This window comes from Haemaphysalis longicornis, unplaced genomic scaffold, assembly GCF_048455015.1.
Source record: "Haemaphysalis longicornis isolate Haplotype H1 unplaced genomic scaffold, Haemaphysalis longicornis Haplotype H1 scaffold_6, whole genome shotgun sequence".
Taxonomy (NCBI): Eukaryota; Metazoa; Arthropoda; class Arachnida; order Ixodida; family Ixodidae; genus Haemaphysalis; species Haemaphysalis longicornis.
The window spans coordinates 71,114,996-71,136,660 of NW_027526407.1; the positions used below are offsets into that span (position 1 = coordinate 71,114,996).

Genomic DNA, 21,665 nt, shown 5'->3' on the forward strand with positions numbered 1-21,665 from the left:
TTATTTTGGTTTTCCTTTATTTTATTTTTTGGGAGTTCAGGGTGTATTTTTCTGCATGGAAGCTCGGAAGAAGGGGTTCCATTCGACAATAAAAACCAAGTAATGAGCTATTGTTTTTCCGAAATTTGGTTAGGCCTTCATCAGCAGTTGTTTAAGGTTCAGGGGGATGATTTATTCTAGCCTTGCAGCAGTTCAGCGACAGCGCGAAATCTCTGACTTTAAATTTTTGTTATTCCGCTTTCTCTACGCTCACGTACCAGGGTAAAGTAAAGGTCTGTTGGACAACGATTGGACCGCCCAAAAAACGCGCGTCGACAGCGACATTTTATTTATCAACCATTGTTCTTCACGTGTACGTCAATTTTGACAGAACATGCAATGCCCGATTTAACTCTAATATTAAAACTAGCTTAGACTTTCCAAAATATCATAACTAGCATCACTGCGTAAGGTAAATCTGACGCCTTTATTGAAGAGTTGATGAATTGAAAGCGAGAACAAAGCACCCGCGTCGCGACGCAGACTTGTAAATATGGAAGCAGCAGTGGAAAGGTGCCGTGAAGGACTAGTTGTTATTTGAGCGTGGCTTACCGGCGTCTTTTTTGCCGCTCTTGGAGAATAAAAGCAGAAAATAAAATTCTGAGTCGCAGGCTAGGAGGAACGTGGCCGTGGCTGCACCATTTCCACCCGCAGTATCAAACATGAGGGTCGTGTTTTTTGCTGGCCTCTTGGCTTTTGTTCTGAGCACGGGGCACGCCGTGCTGCAGTTCTCCCGCATCATGAAATGTAGCCGTAAGTATGCTCTGCCGGAATTTATGTTCAGAACGCACAGCTTCAAACTACAAAACCAACTTCAAGGGACCCTGCAACACATCTTTCAATTTTTTTTTGAAATCTTAAATGATTGCAGAACAAACTCAGCCAACACACCCAGTACCTGGATTAGGTTGTCGCAAAGCACGTCCGCCAAAAATTGCTCCTCTATGCCAACAAGATAACTTGAAAGCTCGCTCAATTGATTTTTCTCTCTTTCCCGGTATTGACGTTCTTCGACGGCCCGAATTACGTCACTAAGGCCATGTAGCGGCTCTTGGCCGGTTTTATTTCAGTTAAAGCAATGAACGCTTTTTCATAGCAACTTCAAAAAATCGACAAAAATAGCGCAGAATTGGAAGGCGTATCTGGTGTGACGAGCAACTCACACACTGCCGCTCCGTGCTGGCGATAACTATAGCTTTCGCAGTGGTTCCAGACGCGAAGGAAAGAGTGGTGAAGGCGCTTATCGAAAGTTTTAGAGGGTCCCTTTAACTTTTAGCTATGTTAGTGACCTCCGATTTTTATCAGCCGTGTATCACCTTCAAGAAATTCGGCGTTGATGCCTAAATGTCCATCTTAAAATTATTTCAATGAAACCTAATGAACCATCACTCGAAGGTATCAGGATTGTTATACAGTCAACGGCTGAAAACGTTCGGAAATACAGTTGGTGTGGCACATATGTCACATTATCAAGCTCACTGTTGAGAACCTTACAACCAAATGACCGTGCTTGTAATTCGGGTAATTTCCCTGGGGTGATTACGAATCATACAAAAAATACTCTAGGAGTTGAAACTTAGAGTGGCCAATCCCATTGTCGCGCCTACAAAAGGCATGATTAGATGGATCAAGGAACTCTAGCAGCTCCGTGGAATCTTCACTATTGTGCGATGAAGAAAATGATGCCTTCGCTCCTCTCGTGTAACATGCGACACTGAGATAATAACAAAGCATCCAAGTCAATTGCACGAACTGAAATAATAATTTGGGCGGCATTTCTCGCCTTACCGGCAAGACCCCTGGAAGACCACCAATGAGGAAATCGAGTGGCCCCCTTGAATGAGGAGGCCTTAGCCTAAAGGACAAATCAATTCTCTCTCTCTCTCTCTCTCTCTCTCTCTCTCTCTCTCTCTCTGTTGGAAATGCTGGTTATGACTTCGGAATTGCTTTTGTAACTTTTTTACAGGGGCAAGATTGTTTACGGGTGAAAAAGCATTTTAGCCATTAAGGTTCGGTTTCCAGTCAATCATTAGTAGCCGGTGTAGGTGTTGCTCTCTTGAGAATTCTGGGGTATATTAAAACGCTTAGCACGTCTGTTAACTCGCTCGTATCCAATTCTTATTTCAGGGGTCTGTGTATTTCCGATGTTAACGTTGAATAAGATGGACAATATTCAGTGAGAATGCAGTTTTGGAATATAAAAACAGCGAGAAAATCTCTAATCACTGTTTACCTGTTGTTCCAGGTAAAAAAAACAAAAACACCCAGTCATTTTTTTTCAAGGTGGCTTTTTCACTCTCTGTGTAATCTAAAATGATGTTGTACTCGACCCGAGTGCATCTGCACTAATTAATGTAACCAACCAAAACGTAAAGCTACCATTTTAAAGGAACATCGACAGTACCTTGGCTGCGCAATAGAAGTACAGTAAACACTCGTTAGGACGAAATGGTTTTATTTGAAATGCTTGCCCTGTGGACGTAGCAAATTTTTATGCCTCCACCTATGCAACACGTGTGTATGTTTCGATCAAAGTGTTGCTTGTTCCTTGTCCAGCACACCATGTCACAGCCAGGGTGTATTGTACTGTGCGAGTAATGTTAAAACGTACCTACAAATTTTTTATCGTTAATAGAATGGCAGGCAGCGGGCGACATATTTGCGACAAAGTCAATACAATGGCATGGAACGTAGGCCCCCTGGACGAGTTAGCATCAACGAATACTCATTGCAGAAGTGTATGGTATGATAATGCATGGTCAAAGAGGCCAAATTAAATGCTGGGTTGCCAATGTGACTGGTTATGCGTTTTCACAGCTGTAAAAGTGGGCGTAGTCTCCGCTATGCTTAAGAATACTTAATTCGTTTCACAGCGGCAGTGCACAATTCTTTTTTATGCACAGTCTAGCGCTGCTTCTCACGATACGAATACTCTTTGACGTTCCATAGTATACTTTCGTGCGGTCTCTAAAAGATGTGAGAGCCATATCGCAAGCTAAACATCCGTTAATTCGTCAACGGCTCCCAATAGCTCACCTGAATATGTTCCTTCTTAGGGAATTACACCTCCGAAATTATGGGTGTGCTGACGAGAGACAGTGTCGTGGGCTCCTACATGACGGTCAAGATTAAGTTCCGAGTATACGACACTACGCTGCGGGACCTCAAACTGAAGACGTACGGTTTCACACCCTACGGAAGAAAACTTCCCTGTATTAAACACTTTGGGTCTTGGTAAGTTTTCGCTCACCCTTTAGACGAGACTAAAAGTGCGTGGTAAGTATTTCGTGTTACCTCCCTTTTCGCCATTTAAAAAGATCCTGCTACACTTTTTTCAACACTTTTTGAAAGCATAATTGCTTGAAGAATGAAGTCTATTAACAAATCCAGTACATATATTAGGGGCAGCAAAGTATCTAAGCCAACAATTACGGCGCTATGCTGACAAGATACTTTGGAAGCATGTTGAAAATATTTTCCTCTATTTCCCAGTCTTGCAGTTTTTTCACCGCTGGAATTACATCATTACTGCGGTGTGGGGACTATTGGCTGGTACTCCTTCAGTTTCGGCAAAGAACGCATTCGATACCCACTTTTAAAAGAAAGCCACAAAAGCTAAGCAGAAATGGAAGTGGTATCGGCTGCAACAAAAAAATCACTTTGCGCCGCCCCATGCCGGCAACAACTACAGCACTCGCGGTACTGCCAGACGCGAAGGGAAGAGTGAAAGTGTTTATCTGAAGCGTTGCATAGTCCATTTGAATAGTTGGATGATGCTCACGCTTTGCATTTATGGGTGAAACGCGGTAGACTAATCATTTTGGGCTCTGAGGAACACTAGTGTGCCGGCACATATATACGGCAGGCCATCGAGCACACGTGTATCGAGAGCGTGGGCTCGCTACGGCATATTGCGCTCACCACTGACGCCATCATGCCACCTAAAGACTCCTCATATATATATATATATATATATATATATATATATATATATATATATATATATATATATATATATATATATATATATATATATTTATATATGTATATATGTATATATATATATAACACAGACAATAAGAGTTGGCAGTCAAGAAAACCTCGGACCGCAAAGGTGAGGATGTGGTAGGTCATTGAAACAGATAACGAATTTGGAAAGAAAGAAAGTGGAGAAAAAATTCCCGCCAGGTGGGATCCGAACCCACGACCTCCATAATACAGGTCTGGTGCGATATGGGTGACGGCCACATCCTTCCCTTTGCTTTCTTACACTCGGCCTATCCTTCCATCAGGCGTGCATGCGTCCGCCACCCTCCTCCTTTCCCCTCGCCTGCCAGCTGGGTTAGCGCGTTCTCCTCGCCATGCCATCTGTGCGTCAGCGCGCCGTTAGCGCGCGTATGCTACACTCTCTCTCATTCTCCTCGCCATGCCAGATGTGCTTTAGCGCGCATGCGCGTCTCTATCTCATCACTCTCTCTCGCGCAGCAGCTATATATATCTGCGGCGCGCTCCTCAGTCGCTCCGTCAGTCACTCTCCCTGCTACTGCTCCGACTGCTGCTCCACCTGCTGCTCCGATGAGTTGAAATGGACACTTACATGACGTTTTTTACGTAATTGGAAATCTACGCGTGATTGAGCATCATTTAAGGCTCGCTACACTTCAACCACATTTGGGTAACTGACATAACGGAAACGCGAATTGAACCCCGTGAGATGCCTTGCATCACCCCAGGGTTCCCCTCGCGGGATGATGGAGAGAATTTCGTCTGTGTTATTTTCAACGAGCCCCTCAATTCCTATTCTGATTCGCTACATGCATAGCGAGGGCCTCTGTTCTGGCAGTCTTGGTGTCATAGGAAGCTTAAGAGGGTTCAAAGCTGGTCGACCACTCTCGACATGTCGTAGACACTCGAGTCACGGCCCGGAGGTAAAAAGAAGGTCCCCTTCACCCCGAGTAGTCCGAGTGGCGCTGGCTACTACCCCCAAGCACAGGAAACAAAAATACCTAAACATAAATACTCCAGAAAGTGGAGGGGAAAATCACCCCGCCGGTAGCATGCGGGTTATCGCAGCAGAACGGTATCCTGGAGGTCGGGGGTTCGGATCCCACCTGGCGGGCATTTTTTCCACTTTCTTTCTTTCTTTCCAAATTCTTTATCTGTTTCAATGACCTACCACATCCGCCCCTTTGTTTTCCGAGGTTTTCTTCACTGCCAACTCTTATTTTCTGCGTTATTTTCAACGAGCCCCTCATTTCCTATTCTAATTCGCTATATATATATATATATATATATATATATATATATATATATATATATATATATATATATATATATATATATATATATATATATATTGTGAGCGCGTATGTCGCGTCGGCACAGCCTCGACACTCCCAGGGACTGTTCGTACAATCTGGGCAATCTCCTGCATTGCCTCTTCGCAGTAACATTATCATTCTCATGAACATTACCCAATCCTCTTCGCTCGCGCATCTTCATCATCGCTCTCGGTACGGTGTTCGGAACCGACTGGATCACCGAATAAACGTCTCGGTTCACCCGTTGCTCAAGGGCCTTACAAAATATGTATATATATATATATATATATATATATATATATATATATATATATATATATATATATATATGAAGCAATAAAGCTCGGAAGATGGTAGAGACCACAAGAAAAGAAAACTTCGAACATGGTGGAAACCACGATTGTTGCCAACGTTTCAGCAAAGAGACTTGCCTTCGTCAGGGCAACCCCTCGACTGGTGGAAACGATTTATATAGGGATAGGTCCCTAGGTGACGGGAGAGAAGGAAGTGGAATTGAGAAAGCGGATTGGTTTGAGAGTAGGTAGGGGGAGATTTTGAGAGGGAAAGTATGTTGTGTAGTTCGAGCAGCGAAGTTGGTAAGAATGATCAGCCGGAGGTTTATATTCCGGGGAATTCTTGGAGAGAAAGGTTGCGAAGGTGTTTGTTGCCCCGCCGTGCGGACTACCTGGAGGTTCCCTGAACGCCGGAAGCAGAAAAGGCGGTGAGAGGAGTCCTTCTCAGAAGCTATGTGGAAGCATAACGTGAAAAGAAAAGTTAGAGAAGGCGGACAATAACCGGGTCTGGGAAAAAGAATCAAGACGAAAACACGAAAAAAGGGAGGAAAAACCACACACACACACACACACACACACACACACACACACACACACAAAGGAAAAATCGACAACCGCACAACTGAAATGGCACGTGTCGCCAACAGCAAAATTCCAGGAACAGGCCTTTCCTGAAACTCAAAAACGAAAAGATTAAGCCAGAGGGATGTACAGGGTACAAGACAAAGCGGAGCTAAAAATACAGAAAAAATAAAAAAGTAAAATGAAATTTTCTTCTTTCTCCTTTTTCCTTTTCCAACCATTTATCTGGAATTCCATTTTATTTTAATTTTTTTGTTTTTTCCTCCGCTGTGTCTTGTGCCCCGTACGTCCCTCTAACTTTATCTTTTCGTTTTTGAGTTTCAGGAAAGGCACGTTCCAGAAATTTTGCTGTTGGCGACATATGTGCCATTTCAGTTGTGCGGTGATTGCTTTTTCTTTTGTGTGTGTGTGTGTGTGTGTGTGTGTGGTTTTTTCTCCTTTTCTCTTTATTTTTTCTTGTTTATTTTTTTCTGTGCCTAGTTTTCTTCCCCTTCTCTACCTTTTTTGACCTGATGCTTGCAGATAGATTCTGAGAAGGACTCCTCTCACCGCCTGTTCTGCTTCCGACGTTTCTGAGAACCTTTCGGTACTCAGCGTCGCGGGGCAACAAACACCATTGCATTCTTTCTCTCCAAGAATTTCCTAGAATATCAACCTACGGCTGACTTCCCTCTTACCGACTGCGCGGCTCGAACTATACAACCTTCTTTCCCTCTCAATACCTCCCCTTACATACTCCCAAACCAATCCGCTTTCTCAATTCCACTTCCTTCTCTCCTCTCACCTAGGGACCTGCCCCTATATAAAGCGTGGCAGCCGGGCGAGAGATTGCCCTGAGGAAAGCAAGTCTCTTTGCTGAAATGTTGGCACCAATCGTGGTTTCTACCTTGTTGGTAGTTTTATTTTTCTGTTTATATATATAAATATATATATATATATATATATATATATATATATATATATATATATATATATATATATATATATATATATATATATAGCGAGGGAGAGAGAGACAGAAATAATGATTTATTGAAGAGTTTCGCTCGAGCGTTAACAGCAGCTGGTTACTCCAAACATTAGAGTAATTAAAATGCAGAATAGTTGTCTTAATTAACCACAAGGTTGGAGTAAGTATATTGAAAGAAATCAGAACTCTGCACTCCTGCTAGCACGCGATTTTTTGGGCTATCATCTTATGATAACGTAAGGTACACTAAAGCTTAAAATTTGTATATAATATCACGAATATAAACAGCACAGTGACACCTTAGCCATGAACAGTTAACCTGAACTGCACAATAAACCCTAAACCTTCAAAATAAACCTTAACAAAAACTTTAAACAACACAGTAACACTACAAATGAGTTACGTGGGTTTGATTCCATGCCGCGGCGGCCGCTTTGCTGATGGAGGCATAAAGCGGAAATACCCGTTTGTTGTACATTTAGGGGTGCGTAAAGATCTCCAGCTGGCCGAAATTACTCCGGAGACATTCACTGCGTTGCTCCTTATCGCTTGTGTAGTGTCGGCACGTTAAACCTCATCAGCAATCAACAAATGACAGGTTGACAAACTCCTTCAAGTATACCTTCAACTTTCTCTTTGAAAGGTAAAAACGACAACCGTATGCAAAAAAAAACAACGTGTTTGAATTGCAAAATCAGACACAAAGTTCGCTTGTAACCGCAGGAAATCTCTTTCCCCAACAGATGTACTCTAACGGGAAATCACCATGATAGCACCTGCTATAATATTGCCTCTGATTTTCAGGTGCGGTGTGCCTTTTTCACTACCTTAATTTCGACTTCCAAAGACGCTGAATTGGGCACGCCTTTTAATTTTATATATTCCATTCCTAAGGGTCTGTCAAAGGTCCGAAGACGCTACGTAAGAATAAAAAAGCGAGAAAATACAGTGAAAGTGCCATAAACCATTTAGTCAATTTAGAAAGCAAGGAAACAGAATTAGAGTAAATAATTTGGCAGTAACAAAGAAGTGGACTGTGTACTATTTTATGTGAAGAAGGTAATGCAATTTTTAATAAAACACAGCGCGAACTTGGGCAGGTGAGCAGTAAACGTAATGTACCTGAAGTTAGACACCACTGCAGACGTCCAATGATGATGATCGGAAGAATGCAGAAAATGTCGATCCGAAAAAAGTACGTCATACGCTTCCGGCTTGATGCGAATAGGGGGTTCCAGAGGGCTGTTGCTAGAAAAAAATAGGGTTTTAATTGTTGAAGCCCTACCTCCGATACGTACATTGAGTCTGCTGCGCTTTTTAAGGGATAATACTTTCTGTGCTTATATTAAGACTGCATATTATATTTGCCTCCTGGACAGCTTATAGTATACTATCCACGTTGTGAGTATAAATGGTAATGTAAGCTCTCCAGAAGGCAAAAGCAGGTGATGCACTGCGCGGAGTCAAACGCGGTTTTCAGTACTCCAAGAATGTTTTTCAGTACTCGAATAACTCTTTTCAGTACTCCAAAAATGTTATTAAATACCCAACGTGTGCCTTTCAGTACTCTAGGAGTACTGTTTATTATCCCATGAATGCCTTTCAGTACTCTAAGAGTCCGTTTCAGTACTCGAAAGGTGCTTTTTCATACTCCACCACCGGTTCTGATCCAACAAGCGGCACAGGTTTGAATGTAGTTTTTTTTTTGTAGGTGGGCGTGCGTTTGAGGCTTGCTGGATTGGGGATGCATATTCTACCTTAGCTTACACCAATGACGCCATTTCGATCACGGCCGCGGCGGTCATTCTTCTGATGAAGCCGAACAGCCAAAATCCCAGGACATCAAAGCACTTTCCATGAGTTGTGAAGGAGAAAGCATTCATGCCTTATTGAACGTAGCTAAGTGCTCTTTCCAGTTTAGAGCTACGAGTAACTGTGACTGTTGTGCCAGTGGGCGAGGTGAACAGGCGCGTGCTGGATACACCACCGCATCCCCAGCTCACGGCCACTGCTAAAAATTGCCGCTTTCCTTGTGGTTCTGAGCTGCCTAGCAGTGCTGCCCTTCACTTATGTTTTAAAGCGAATCTTTAGCGTCCTTACTGATCCCGTAGTGCGCCAATACACCCTACACCACGCGCAACTTTCAATTACGATGATGATAAATGTTTCTGGGTGAAATAAAGGAAAGGAACGCTTCCCAAAGCAGGATTCGAACCTGGGGCCCTCGCGTTATGAAACCGGCGTCCGTCCAATTGTAATTGTTCCATTTCGACATAGTCAGAGCGGTTTGGAAAACTCAAGACGAGAATCAAGGAATCGGTGAAGAGAACAATGGCGTTGCTCTGCGGCCGTAAGACTGTTACCCACAAGACATTAGGTCTAACTTCCTATCTTAAGGTTTATGACGTTGGGCGTAACATCACACCTTCGGGTTTAGCACCTCAAACCGGCACCCGCGCAAAGAAATCCCAGGCCATCTCCACTAACGTAACGCCTGGGGAGGGGAGAAGCATGCAGGGTCTGCTGGTGTTTCCCACGGCAAAATAGCTGCTAATGGACAATGAGAGATAGATGATTTTGTTTCAACTATATAAATATGTACATTTATTAGTGTATACAATCAGCAATCGCGTATCTAATACTAGTCAATATGCATAATGTATTTTTGCTGTTACTCTCCCTCGTCCTAATGCTCCTGGTGTTGATGAGGCTCCTGCGCTACCAAGTAGTACACCGTGCCGAGTTCAGCTAGAGGTATACATAATTGTGTCTTTGAAGCACGAAACGTTTTAGCGCGAGGCGTTGGAAGACGAGTGTCCCGGTGTGTTCTTCTGTACGCGTTTTTGCCGCCGGAGGTGAAACGTTCTAGCGTGAGGCGTTGGAAAACGAGTGCCCGGGTGTTTTAGTAGAGCGACTACACGAGACGACGACGACGACGACCACGGGAGACTCCGACAGCCCGCTCGCCTAAGGTGCTTCGCGCGTAAAATTGCTTACTGAACGCCAAGCAGCAGATACCGATTCGCGCCATACACAGCAAACACAAACGCTAGACAAGCGGACTGCACACCCGAGAGTTGCTTTGGGCATTCTAGAAAAGTGGTGCGCACCTACGGAGTACCTCATACTCGCAGTGTGGGATTGGCCAACCAAAGAAGTCATCACGAGAAAGCTTCTCGTTCAACCATTGTCGTCTGTAGACGGAGGGGTACATGATTTCTTACCCTGTTGCGAAGCTGGTAGGTTGCACTCACGTAGCTGTAGCCGCCATGTTAGTCGGCGCTTAAGAATCGGAAGGATGTGAAATCATCTGCCGCTCTTATCCCAAACTCGATAGGAAAGCTGATTGTGGTACACTAGAAAGGGCGGGAGGACGTCAAGCGCAAGCGATGGTACGTACCTGAAGGGGCCGTTTCTAACTGCGGAGTGGTTAGTCCAGTCTCTTCGTCCGTCTGATGAAGGTCGTGCGTCAGGCAAGAGTAAGAGCAGGTTCCCAGACCAGCCGACAGATGGCGCAGTTTTTTTGCGAGGGGTTCCTCTCCCTCATGCCAATTGTGGTAGAGGGCAGGAAGTCTCCTGCCACTGACGTTTAGCTGCTGATTCTTTAGCGCGAACCGTAATATTTTCGCAGCGACAGTGCTGCCTTTCTCTGGAGAGCGTCCATTCACATTCGAGGCAACACAAAAGAACCGCAGCTCCACCGCTTCAGCAAATTTGAGACTCGGTGGGAGTGGGTTAAATTACTTGTTCCGGTGACCGATGCCAACTCCGGATTCCGGCTGCTTTGCACAAGAGGGCAATTATTGCTTTCGCATTAAAACACGCCTGGACAAGGCTTCAGCGGAGGTTAAACATTTAAGGAAGTCAGAACTATTGCGTAGCGTGCCACTACGGTACCACCTAATGCACAGGAGAAGCCTCGTTTCGTAAAACCTCCGCATTTAATATTGAGAAAGACTGAGATAGAGAGGGCAAAGATTTATTAAAAAGAGATGAGGTCGGCCCAGAACCGGGAACTTCGTGTGCTACTCCCAAACCTTAACTGTTTTTTTATTGATGATCAACAGCTTACAGTCAACATACATTTGAATACCGACCTCTGAGTGAGTGGGTTTCAGGACACGCTGCGTATCCCGGGGACTGGCTGCTTGCGCTCATTAAAAATAGGTTGACAGAGCCGTTTTCCAAGTTCATTAGGGAAAGATTATCGTTCAAGGTGTGACAATCTCGATTTGGCTTACTGACGCTTTTCGCGCCTGTTCACGCTGCACGTTCTGTAACTCTGTCCATAACTATGATCCGTCCCTGCGTAGGTTAAAACGGCACGCCATAAATTGAAATAACGGTAGCCTGAACGGCGCCAAACGTAGTAGCGGGCCAAATAAAAATGCTCACATGCCGAACGATGCTCTTTCCATAAATTTTTGGACGCTCTTGCAACTTACGTCTGCTGCGCGCACGCGGTCCGTCACCAGGATGTGCAGGATGCACCGAATCCAACGTGGTCAATTGGTATTTGATGGTGCTATGGTTGGAAGTAGATGCAGCCTGTCCCATAATATCCGCCGTGATCATTTATACGGCCAGCGCCACTAGCGCACCCTGTACTAAGCCTCCAATCTCCACCTCACTTGTGAGGCTGCGTACCTCATTCGGGACGCTCAAACCTCTTCACCGCATCTATCGGTGCCCTGGCCATCCTTCCTGCCCCACCCGCTGTTTCAACCCATGCAGCCCTCCTTGTTATTGAGAATTGACGCGACAATGCCTTGCTGAATCCGACGCGTCCATCATTTCCTGGGAGATCTGGCTGTCTACCCAGCTGACAGTGAACATCGATGCTACCCAGGAAGCTCTCTGTGAACATTCTTTGGTGTTTGGTGTACACTGGATCCACCAGAACATTCTTGAACAGTACATGTAACCGATAAATTGAAGGCAGCAATTACGTCCTGAGCCCAGGTCCTGCGGACAATCAACTTTGTGCTCTCTCTCTCTCTCTCTCTGTCTCTCTCTCTGGCCGACTAACTGAAGCGTAGTGGCCGCATTTGCTGGGACGCTTCGCACGCCAGTCGTCCGCCTCTACCCGGTACTCCAGTTCACTCTACAAGAGAGGGAATAAGTTTCATTGGTGTGTCTCGCATAGACTGTAACCTCATCTAGTGACCCTACCATAGACAGATCACCAACGATCCGCCTCTTAGTGGTAGCGGCGCCGCACAACGGCCGCCACCGGCTGGTGTCCGCCATTTTTTTGCTGCAACTACGCATTATGCTAGTGGCGTTTACCACTTCAGCCGCCTCCACCATTATAACCTCGAGTAAGCAACTTGAGGGATCTATACGGCGAAGCTCCACCTGACAGTGCCGAATAATCTAGGTTGTTAACAGCAATCTCTCGATTTTATTCGGTAGCAATCAAAGCCCCACGTAAACTCTGATTGCATGTTATTTCTTATGCCTAATAGTTTAGTTGACGCATAAAAAAGATATTTTTATTGCTCAATATCAATATTTTTGTAAGAATTATCTCCTCCCTGCGAGGTACTCGATGTCTTTGGCCAGGCAGAGGATAATTACACTCTCGCTTTCTTCCCTTCTTGCAGCAACTACGACTTGTGTAAGGAAGGTCCGCACGACAAGGCAACCATGTTGACAGCGCAGTGCCCCATAAAACCGGGAACGTACTGGCGTAATTTTGTGTTCCACATCTCGCCCAAAATGAGGCAGTTCATTGACGTAAGTACAAAGACCAGTGCTTTAGTCTCGCGTTTATACACTCAAACCTCGTTATAACGAAGTTGAAAGGGAGCTGTAACTTTTCGTTATATACATTATATCGTTATATCAAATACAACAGTTTAGGGGAATGTATTCTCCATTGAAGACGACTCAGTGAGCAATGGAATGGAAGATGATAGGTGTAACATTAAGGGACAAGCAGAGGGCTCAGTGGGTCAGGGAACACGCGTGTGTTAAGGACATATTAGTGGAAATTAAGAAGAATAAATGGGCGTGGGCAGAGCAAGTAATGCGAAGACAAGATAACCGTTGGTCATTAAGGGCAACAGAGTGGATCCCTAGAGAAGGCAAGCGTGGCAGGGCGCTGCAGAAAGTTGGGTGGGCAGATGGGATCAAGAAGTTTGCGGGGAAAAATTGGTCGCAGTTAGCACAGGACCGGGACAATTGGAGGTCTATGGGAGACGTTTTTTCTCTGCTGTGGCAGTAGATAGGCTGCAGCTGATGATGATGATGCTCAATTAGGTGCCCAACTACAGGCACGCAAAGGAGGAAACCGCCTCGTGACCCACTGCGCCGCTAAACAACTAGGCATGCGATGTATATTGAATGGAAGACAAATATTTTGCTTGAATAATGCGTACAATGCCTATTTTATTGTCCGCTAGACATAGCTGGAAAAAATTCCGCTGTGCTCATTAGAATCCAATGTCCCGAGCAAAAAACTTCTCATTAAGAGACTCACGTTATCACATTCCTATGCGACTTACTGATTCATTGCCCGCGTGCTTCAAAGCATCGTGTACCGATAAGAAAAGTTCTACAAGGTCATACCAATGTTCCTAACGGCTTAGTTTGCTTCTTTTAGACGTATATTACTCCGTTATAGAGAAAAAAGTAAACAAGAGACGCATTTTGGTTTATCCACTTTTCCCTGGGTTGCACTAGCTATCTTCCATGGGACAGTTAAATTTTTAGGCAGTGCAAAAACGACATATCTCTAAAAAAGTCAAGCTACTCTGTTGTGAACATTGATATGTATTTGTACAGCATTTCGTATTTGTGCACGATGGCTTTTAAGTCCGTGGGTCGTTAAGTGTTAGTATCGCAGGAATGTTAACACGTCAGTCCACCTTAAAGGAGCCATGAAGACAAAATACAAGTTGGTGTTGTTCCAAATATTTCGTATTTTATAGTGCCCCCAGCGCTTGCGCGAATGCAAACGATGCTTTAGTCACTTAGAAAAGAATTCATTTATGTTCAAATTTTATATTTGCCACTAAATCGTGCATTTGTATTGTCTGTAATGACATTACAGGAACCGACCGCTCTGCAGGCGATTGGGAGGCCTTGTTTATCGTTAGGGAACCAAGGTGGCACCACCATACCGTGGCAAGCCGTTTTCTGCCCTTGACTTGTTTCCAACCGTATTTAAAACTGGCTTGTTTTTGTTCAGGGAGAAAATATTCGTTTAGTGAAACATAGTGCTCGCTCGACAAATATGATCACGTAAGACACCTTTGCTTGCGTCAGTCGGCCAGTGTCGTCGGAGGCAACTCCAAAGCACAGCAGTTCTGTGCAGCTAAACGAAGCATTGTGCTCGCAGTACCAACAGCAGTACGCATCGGTACTTACGTGTGCTTTCGTAACTTCCACTGTTTGTCCCACCATTCTTACAGCTTTAAAAACAATGTGCCCTAAATTTAAGCGCAGATAGCTCGTGCGGCAAGCTTATAAGATCTGCCTAATTTGCCTTTCCTTTTGCCGCCCTCCGCCAATCGCAGAGCTGGCTGGTATTAAGCGTGAACCGCATGGAGCGTTTTCTGCTCGCGAAAACGCGCCGCGCACGCCACAGGCGCGCTCACGCTCCCGCGTAACCACCCGCACGCTGCGCGCGCCGCGGCCGGCGCCGGCAACATGGCGGTGGCTTCGGCAGCGAAGTGGTGCCGGGAGTTCGAGCGACCGCTTCTAAGCGCTCTCTAAAATGCCGCTCAAGGCACGCACGAAGTTGCTTGTGCGGTAAAGGAGCTTATAATGTGGGCGAAAACTGTACTACAAAACACGATCCGCGCCGCTAGTAAAACCGCCCATTCAATATCTGCTGGGGTGGTAAACCTAAACATCCCCGGCGGAGCCAGCCGGCGGTCTCGAGCGCTTCGAAACCGCCGGCATGAGGTGCGCGCCTCCCCATTGGCGCAAGTCGCCAGGCTCCTCCCACTGCCGCGCGCGACGCGCGTCAAAATCTAGCCAAGGCAGATGCTGCCGCGGGCGCGGAATCGTCAACGCGGGCGTCGAAAAAACGCACGCGCAACGCCGACGCACGCGAATCGCGTGAAAAAACGCTCCATGCGGTTCGGCCTTTACATCATAGGTTCCGTTGCGGGAAATGAGCTAGTGGGTGGCATGGCCATTCCCTTTTTTCCTAATTATGTAGCTTATTTGAACGAAGTTTACGTTAAAAGTGGTGTCAGTATGATTATAACGAGGCAATTTTTTGATTAAACCAATCTTGTGTTTTCTCTTCATGGCTCCTTTAAGTCGCTTTGAGGCCGTTTTTGAATTCACGGTGGGCGCCGAAGAGGCGTCGTAGGAGTTCGAACCGCATCGAGCGCCTGCGACTATATTGGTTCGTCGAACGTGTGTGCGGGGGAGGCAGAGCGTCTTTTCGTACTTTTCGTCGGTTTGTCGGGCGACCTCGGCGACAACTCGTGGGTTGGCACCTTAGGTCGGCAGGCTCAATCACGAGTACACTCACGAGTGTACACGGCGAGTGTACTCACTCGTGTACACTCACGAGTACACTCACGAGTACACTCACGAGTGCACTCACGAGTACACTCACGACTCACGAGTGAGTCGTGAGTGAGCATCGCAATCGTTTTCGACTGGCGACTGCGAGTGCGACTGAGGGCGAGCCCCACTCACAGAGAGCCCCACTCACCACTCGCGAGTGCAGGTGCCCTCACCACTCGCGAGCGCTGAGCCGCGCTCAGCACGTACGAGCTGGTACGAGTGCAGTCGCGCGATTTGCGGGGCTTACCGTGGTGACCGCCGCTATTCCGCTTGTACTCGCTTTTGGCTATTCGTCGCAGGAGCTGCTCGCTGCGATGGTTGTTAATGGCGCGATTGATTTTAGCTTCGGAAATTTGTTGTCACAGCACTGCTTCTATCGGGCACCATACAATTAGCTGTCGTGGTGTGTTGACTTAGAAATATGGTTTGGATGGACCTCTGATTCGGTAATGCACTGATAGTGTTCTGTTTCTAGCGGCCAGATGTTTGCATGGGGTTTGTACATTTTGTTTTTCCTCCCTGCAAACCAATCCTTAACGGATGTTTGCCGTGCGACCACGTAATTCTGTCGGGTGCGGGGTACCCTGGAGGTGCTGTCGAACAAATTAATCAATCCGCGCGGAGGTACCGCTCAATGGACGCAAAGCTGCACCGAAACAGCGCCAAAACCACCACCGCTGAAGCCGACGGCAAAGTCGTACCGCGGACGCCACCGCCGGCAAGCAGGCACTCCCGCGCGGGGAACCCTGGGAAATTCGCGGTGCCATCACTAGTGTGCCTCATGAGTGAAACCCTCCGCCCCCCTCTCTCTCCCCGCTGCCGCCTCCGACGCTTTAAGAGTTTGTGTTACCGCACGCCACGAAAGAACCGTTGGCTGGTAGAGCTACAAAGCTTTGCTTTAAAAATATATTTTTCTATATGAGCGTGAGTGAGTGGCGTCGACATGGTTGGCGCGCCCGTAGTGACCGCGTAGTGAAAGAGGAGGAAATCACCTTGCGCAGCTTTTCACTGCCGTCACGTGGTCGTCCCTCCCACATGTCCCCCCCCCCCCCCCCCTGGCTGAGTGAGGGGGTGGCTCGGACAGCCTCACGTGGCATGGCTACGAATGGCTGCAAGGTAGACGCCGGAGATATAAGACAGCCGCGCCAAACGAGTGTCGAACTCCGCAGAACACTTGACGCACTGTGGTCGGCATTTTTGGCTCGGGAGACTTTGGGGAGTTGGTTATATCCATTCCCAGTCGAAAATGACGACAAGTAAAATTTCTGTAATGTTGTAGTATTTTCGCGTGTAGTACTGTCGTCTTATCGTATTCTTGTCGTGTCGGAATTCTGTTCTGTCATGTGTCGTATTTCTTTTCTCATTTTCATGTTGCGTCGTGCCAAATTCCTGTGTTGTCTTTATCCTAATGTTCCATGAGGAGTTGCAAATGGTTTGAATGTAATTGTCCATTGTGAAGAGTAGCGTAAATGTCAGTTCTCTTGTGACTACAGGCATGTTTGTCGTTTGGAGAAGTGACTTCGTAGTTACGACAAAAATGTGTCGTAACAACAGATGGTTTTGTCGTAACAACAGGACTTCTGTTATCGCAACAAAGTTTTTTGTCGTACGACCGGAATTCATGTTAGGTTTTTGCGATATTCCTGTAGTGATTTTAGACTGGGTTGGCAGTTCAATTTCACTTCGTTCCAACGAGGTTTCAAATACATGGCTCTGTATAGAGATTTCAAGCGCTGTTTCATTTGCTCTGTTATGATCAATATTTTGCTATATCCCGTTCCGTTATGCCGAGGCATGAGAGTATTTAAACCTCGTGTGCTGAATGCGGAACTGACACTCGCTACAATTTTTTAGTATAGCCGGCTTCTTTTACAGCGAACTCTCTATTACTCAAAGTATAAAGCAATGCATTGTCCTGTTCCTAACTGCATGGATCTCCCGCTGAGACCGATCTTCTCTCTGACGAATTTTGCTTTAAGAATTTGGCTAGGAAGAATTCTGCAATGATTGCCATTCTCGCCGCAAGAGTGCGAGCTCTTAATAGAAAGAGTACCATTTTACGCTTCTTATCATGACTTGATATAACACTAAAAAAGAAAAAAAAAGACTGTTCTTATAGCTCTGAACAGGTTTTGCCAATGCGTGTTTCAACGTACATGCACGTGCACTGCAATGATGCGGTTTGTGTTGCTATTTAGTGGAGCTGTAGTGAGGGCGGAATAACGTAGCCAGAGATTTTTGCAAGGTACGAAAAAAATAAAGGAGCAAGAATGTTGTTCGGGAGCACCGCCGCTTATTTGCACTTCATGCCTCTGATATGCATAATTTTATTAACATTGTGTTCACCGAAACCTGCTTCCATTTTTTGCTGCCTCTCTTAAAAGCAGTTTTATACGGGACATCACCATTCCGTCAGTTGACTGAAATAAATTCCTGCCTGTAACCACGCGATCGAAACACGACGTACCGCTAATGTTTGTTGACGAGCATGGAATCTCACTCGGCTAAGCAACCGTGTTTGGTTGTTACATTTTTTCCTGATTAAAGTAGCTGGTGTCACCAGGGTCACCGAATTGTTATTCATGCACTGATAAGCCGGTTGCAGGCATTGAAGTGCTGATTATTTTTGCCTCTTTTTGGCTGCCAATAAAACAAGACATCACGTAGAGGTGAAATTTGCGGGAAAAAAAATTCAACCCCTTCCTAAACAATTCAACTTTATGACCGTTTCCAGCAAGTAACGACTCCACTCTTTTTGATAAGTAAAAGCAGCGCTAAATTTCCAGCCCCCGTAAGAATGATTCGAAGAAAAACAATTTTTGGAGCGTTCTATTCAAGCCGATATACTATAAATTCTAAGGGGTTCGCAAGAACGAGGTAGTTAAATGCTATTACCACGTAAAACGTATAATAAATTCCACAGCTGCGAGTGAATACGTAGAAACGTGGCGGCAAACCACGACAAACTAGTTGGTCATGCGGCAAATTCCCTTTGGTACGGCGGCGAATCTATACCAAGCCATTTTCAACCAGAAAATTGGTAACTTAAAATTTTTGTTGTGATTCAAAACGGGCTATGTTTTCCTCAACAATAACAAACAGCGCTTCGTGCCACGGAAACCTAACGAAACATAAAAATCGGTCGCCATCCCGCCCGGCGGAAGGGTATGTCTAGCAAAGATGTTGTAAAGCACTACAAATGGTGATAGAGGAAGGTAGAAAATGTTTTTCGTCGTTTCAGCGGGCTTGGGGCTTGCTCGGTTAGTGTCACGAGATAAGGGTACAGAGCATCGGCCCTCTTTTCTCCTATCGTGTCGTGCCGCCGCCATGATCATTGGTCAGCTCGGATTACGTGACATTTGTTTACACGGCGATGGTTTCCAGGCGCTGCCATTTTTTATGCTTATACGGTTTAGCCGGGAAACTCTGGTAGGCTTAGCTTGTCCTGTGTGCTCTGCGGCTGCGTGCGACTGACTTCGTTTCGAATGCGAATCAAAGATAACGAGTGTAGCAGCATTTCAGCAGCAGAAGTATGTCCAAACATGCCGTTTTCTGATTTTCGGCAGTGATCTATGGCGAGGGCGCTGATGTGGCATTCTCACAACACTGATAAATGGAAAAATGGCCACTGTTACTGACTTTGGTGCGTCAGGGGCGGTACTCTAACATCTCATCTACTGACACTACTCACGGCTTCTCTGGCAGAAAATGCTGCGTCCGGCCTAGCCTAACGCATGTGCTCGGCGTCTTGGGCAAGAACTGCTCTATTTAGGGACACCACTGCTTATCCTTCAAAGATAGTGTCCAAACATATTCTGCCCCAGAAACACATGGGGGGCGGGGGTGCCGTCGTTCAGATGCGCCGTATCATCCATAATGTGGTTTGGATGCGTATTTTGATTTCGAGGTTTTCTAAACCAATTTTTGACCTTTGTGTTCTATGCCTGATTAGCCTGCACTCGGCGTATTAGGCATTGACGTTTTGGCGTTTTTGCCCACAGAGATCGTTTTTGCCCACGGCGATGAAACCGTTGGGCGGTGGAGGTACAGAGCTTTGGTGTAAAATCGCTGTGAGGGGGTGTACTAATGTCAGGTAACATTAAGGCCGCCGAGGGGAATATATTAATCCAGAAGATGTAACAGTGCGCCTCACAGGCATGGATTAAATTAAATGGGTAAAGACTCCATTGTTTTTAGGTGGAGTTCAGAGTTTATACCGATAGTTTAGAATTTATATTAAGTCCAAAGTTTATACTGAGTTTTTGTACATATGAAGTTGAGAGCGCTATACTATAGACCGAAACTTTTGAGGGTAGTACATTCGCATTGACTTTGAAATTAATTCAAGGCGGAAAGTGGGGACAGTTGGTTTTCGGGCATAATAAAAGCATGATTACAAGCAAAACAGAAACAAATACAAGAGAAACAAACACTGGACAACGCTAGACTACAACGAAATTGTCATTACTTGAACCCTTAAAGGCATATGTATCGCACCCGCTCACGCGTATACACTGAACCCGTTACAATTGCACACAAAATTCTGTCGTTACGTGGTGGCCGAATTCACTGTCAATAATTGAATTCCTTGTCCGAGATTGCATTCGCCGCCTTCATTTTTAGGTGAAAAGGTTCAAAGATTTCCCTCTTTTGCTCCTTTGAGAAGGGGAGAAGCACTCGCTTTATTTTCAAGCGAAGCTTGTAAGGGCGGACTCGCGTCGTCGGTGGTGGCGTAGACCAAAACGCCTTGCAGGAAAGCCAACTATCTTTGCTTGCTCCAAGGACGACGATGGTGATGATGCCCTTGAAGTGTGGGCACGTACCCACTAGAGGGGATTGGCTAGGAATAAAGTGTCGAGTGTGCCCTTGTTGGAGCAGGAGCGCCCGCCAAAGTCTCGCACTATATCACAACGATGATAATGAACATGATGACGACGCCGATGATGCCGATGATATCATCGAAGTGCTGGCACGTACCACTACGAGGGATTGACCAGAAGTAAATTTTTGAAATAAGCAACAAGAACGTGTTTTTCAATGGTCCTCAAGATGCCCGGCCTCCCGCTACCGGCGGCACTGCTTCTTAAGTTTACACACCGATCAGTTGGGCCGACATACCATTTTTCACAAGTTGAAGTGTTTTATAAGGGTTCACAAAACGGGCCCTATGTTTTGAATTCTTCTGCGTCTTTAGTCAGTTCGCGTTTTAACACTTCAACGTGAATATCCACCAACTCGCCAAACTATCCATGTTGTATCAATTGCGCACACGATATCGGGATCCTGTAAATAACACCTGTTTGCGCTCAACAAAACGCGTGGCACGGATCACTTTGTGGTTCTTGCCATTTTTTTGATAGTTTAAATTTACCTTTGACCATAAAGGTGAAGCAATTGATTTCTTTTGGTGAATTTTTCGCAGGATGGCAACGTAATTATGATCTTGCAGTTGGAGAGCGGCAGAAAAACTGTCGCTTGCGGCGCAATGCACCTGCAACTGTACAAGGCCCAGCCGGATACGGAGCAATGGGATTAGAATGTTGCTAATGATACAGCAACGAGGGTTGCATGCGAGTGTGGATACACTTATGACTTCTGCCAACAAACAATAAAACGCCCTGCTGCAGTGTATTTTGTTGTTTACTGTGTTTCTCTGGCCTATGAAAAAACATTTATTAAAAAAAAACATCAGCAATAGGTTTGCACTTTCCTACGAAAGTTTCCAGAAATATTTTTGAGGCATATGAACATGAGTGGTCGCACATTATACGACTGCAATGTTCTCTAAAATCTCCAAACGTCTTCGCGTTTTATTTGTTAGTTTTTTATCTTTGCACCCTTAAAGGTACTCTGCAACGTTCCTGACAAAAGTTTTCACTTTGTTCTTCGCGTTTGGAAGCACTGCGAAAGCTACTGGCATCGCCAGCG

The 21,665-nt window shown here is 45.6% G+C and overlaps 2 protein-coding genes across 2 annotated transcripts in view; one reads left to right on the forward strand and one right to left on the reverse strand.

The window, feature by feature from the left end:
- The window catches only part of LOC144141637 (uncharacterized), a 117,203-nt gene that overhangs the window by 29,779 nt on the left and 65,759 nt on the right, over positions 1–21,665 (reverse strand). The gene's annotated exons all lie outside the window — the stretch shown is intronic.
- LOC144141664 (uncharacterized) lies at positions 702–21,273 on the forward strand. The gene is made up of 4 exons (XM_077673196.1): positions 702–792; positions 3,096–3,273; positions 12,812–12,944; positions 21,160–21,273. Exons 1-4 carry the CDS (start codon positions 702–704, stop codon positions 21,271–21,273), a joined length of 516 nt encoding a protein of 171 aa, XP_077529322.1.

What these genes read in the sequence shown, in the direction of transcription:
- LOC144141664 (XM_077673196.1), top strand. Translation starts at nt 702, where the DNA reads ATGAGGGTCGTGTTTTTTGCTGGCCTCTTGGCTTTTGTTCTGAGCACG. An exon ending in ATTAAACACTTTGGGTCTTG is followed by an intron (nt 3,274 to 12,811) that starts GTAAGTTTTCGC and finishes CCCTTCTTGCAG; the next exon opens with CAACTACGACTTGTGTAAGG. An exon ending in AAATGAGGCAGTTCATTGAC is followed by an intron (nt 12,945 to 21,159) that starts GTAAGTACAAAG and finishes AATTTTTCGCAG; the next exon opens with GATGGCAACGTAATTATGAT.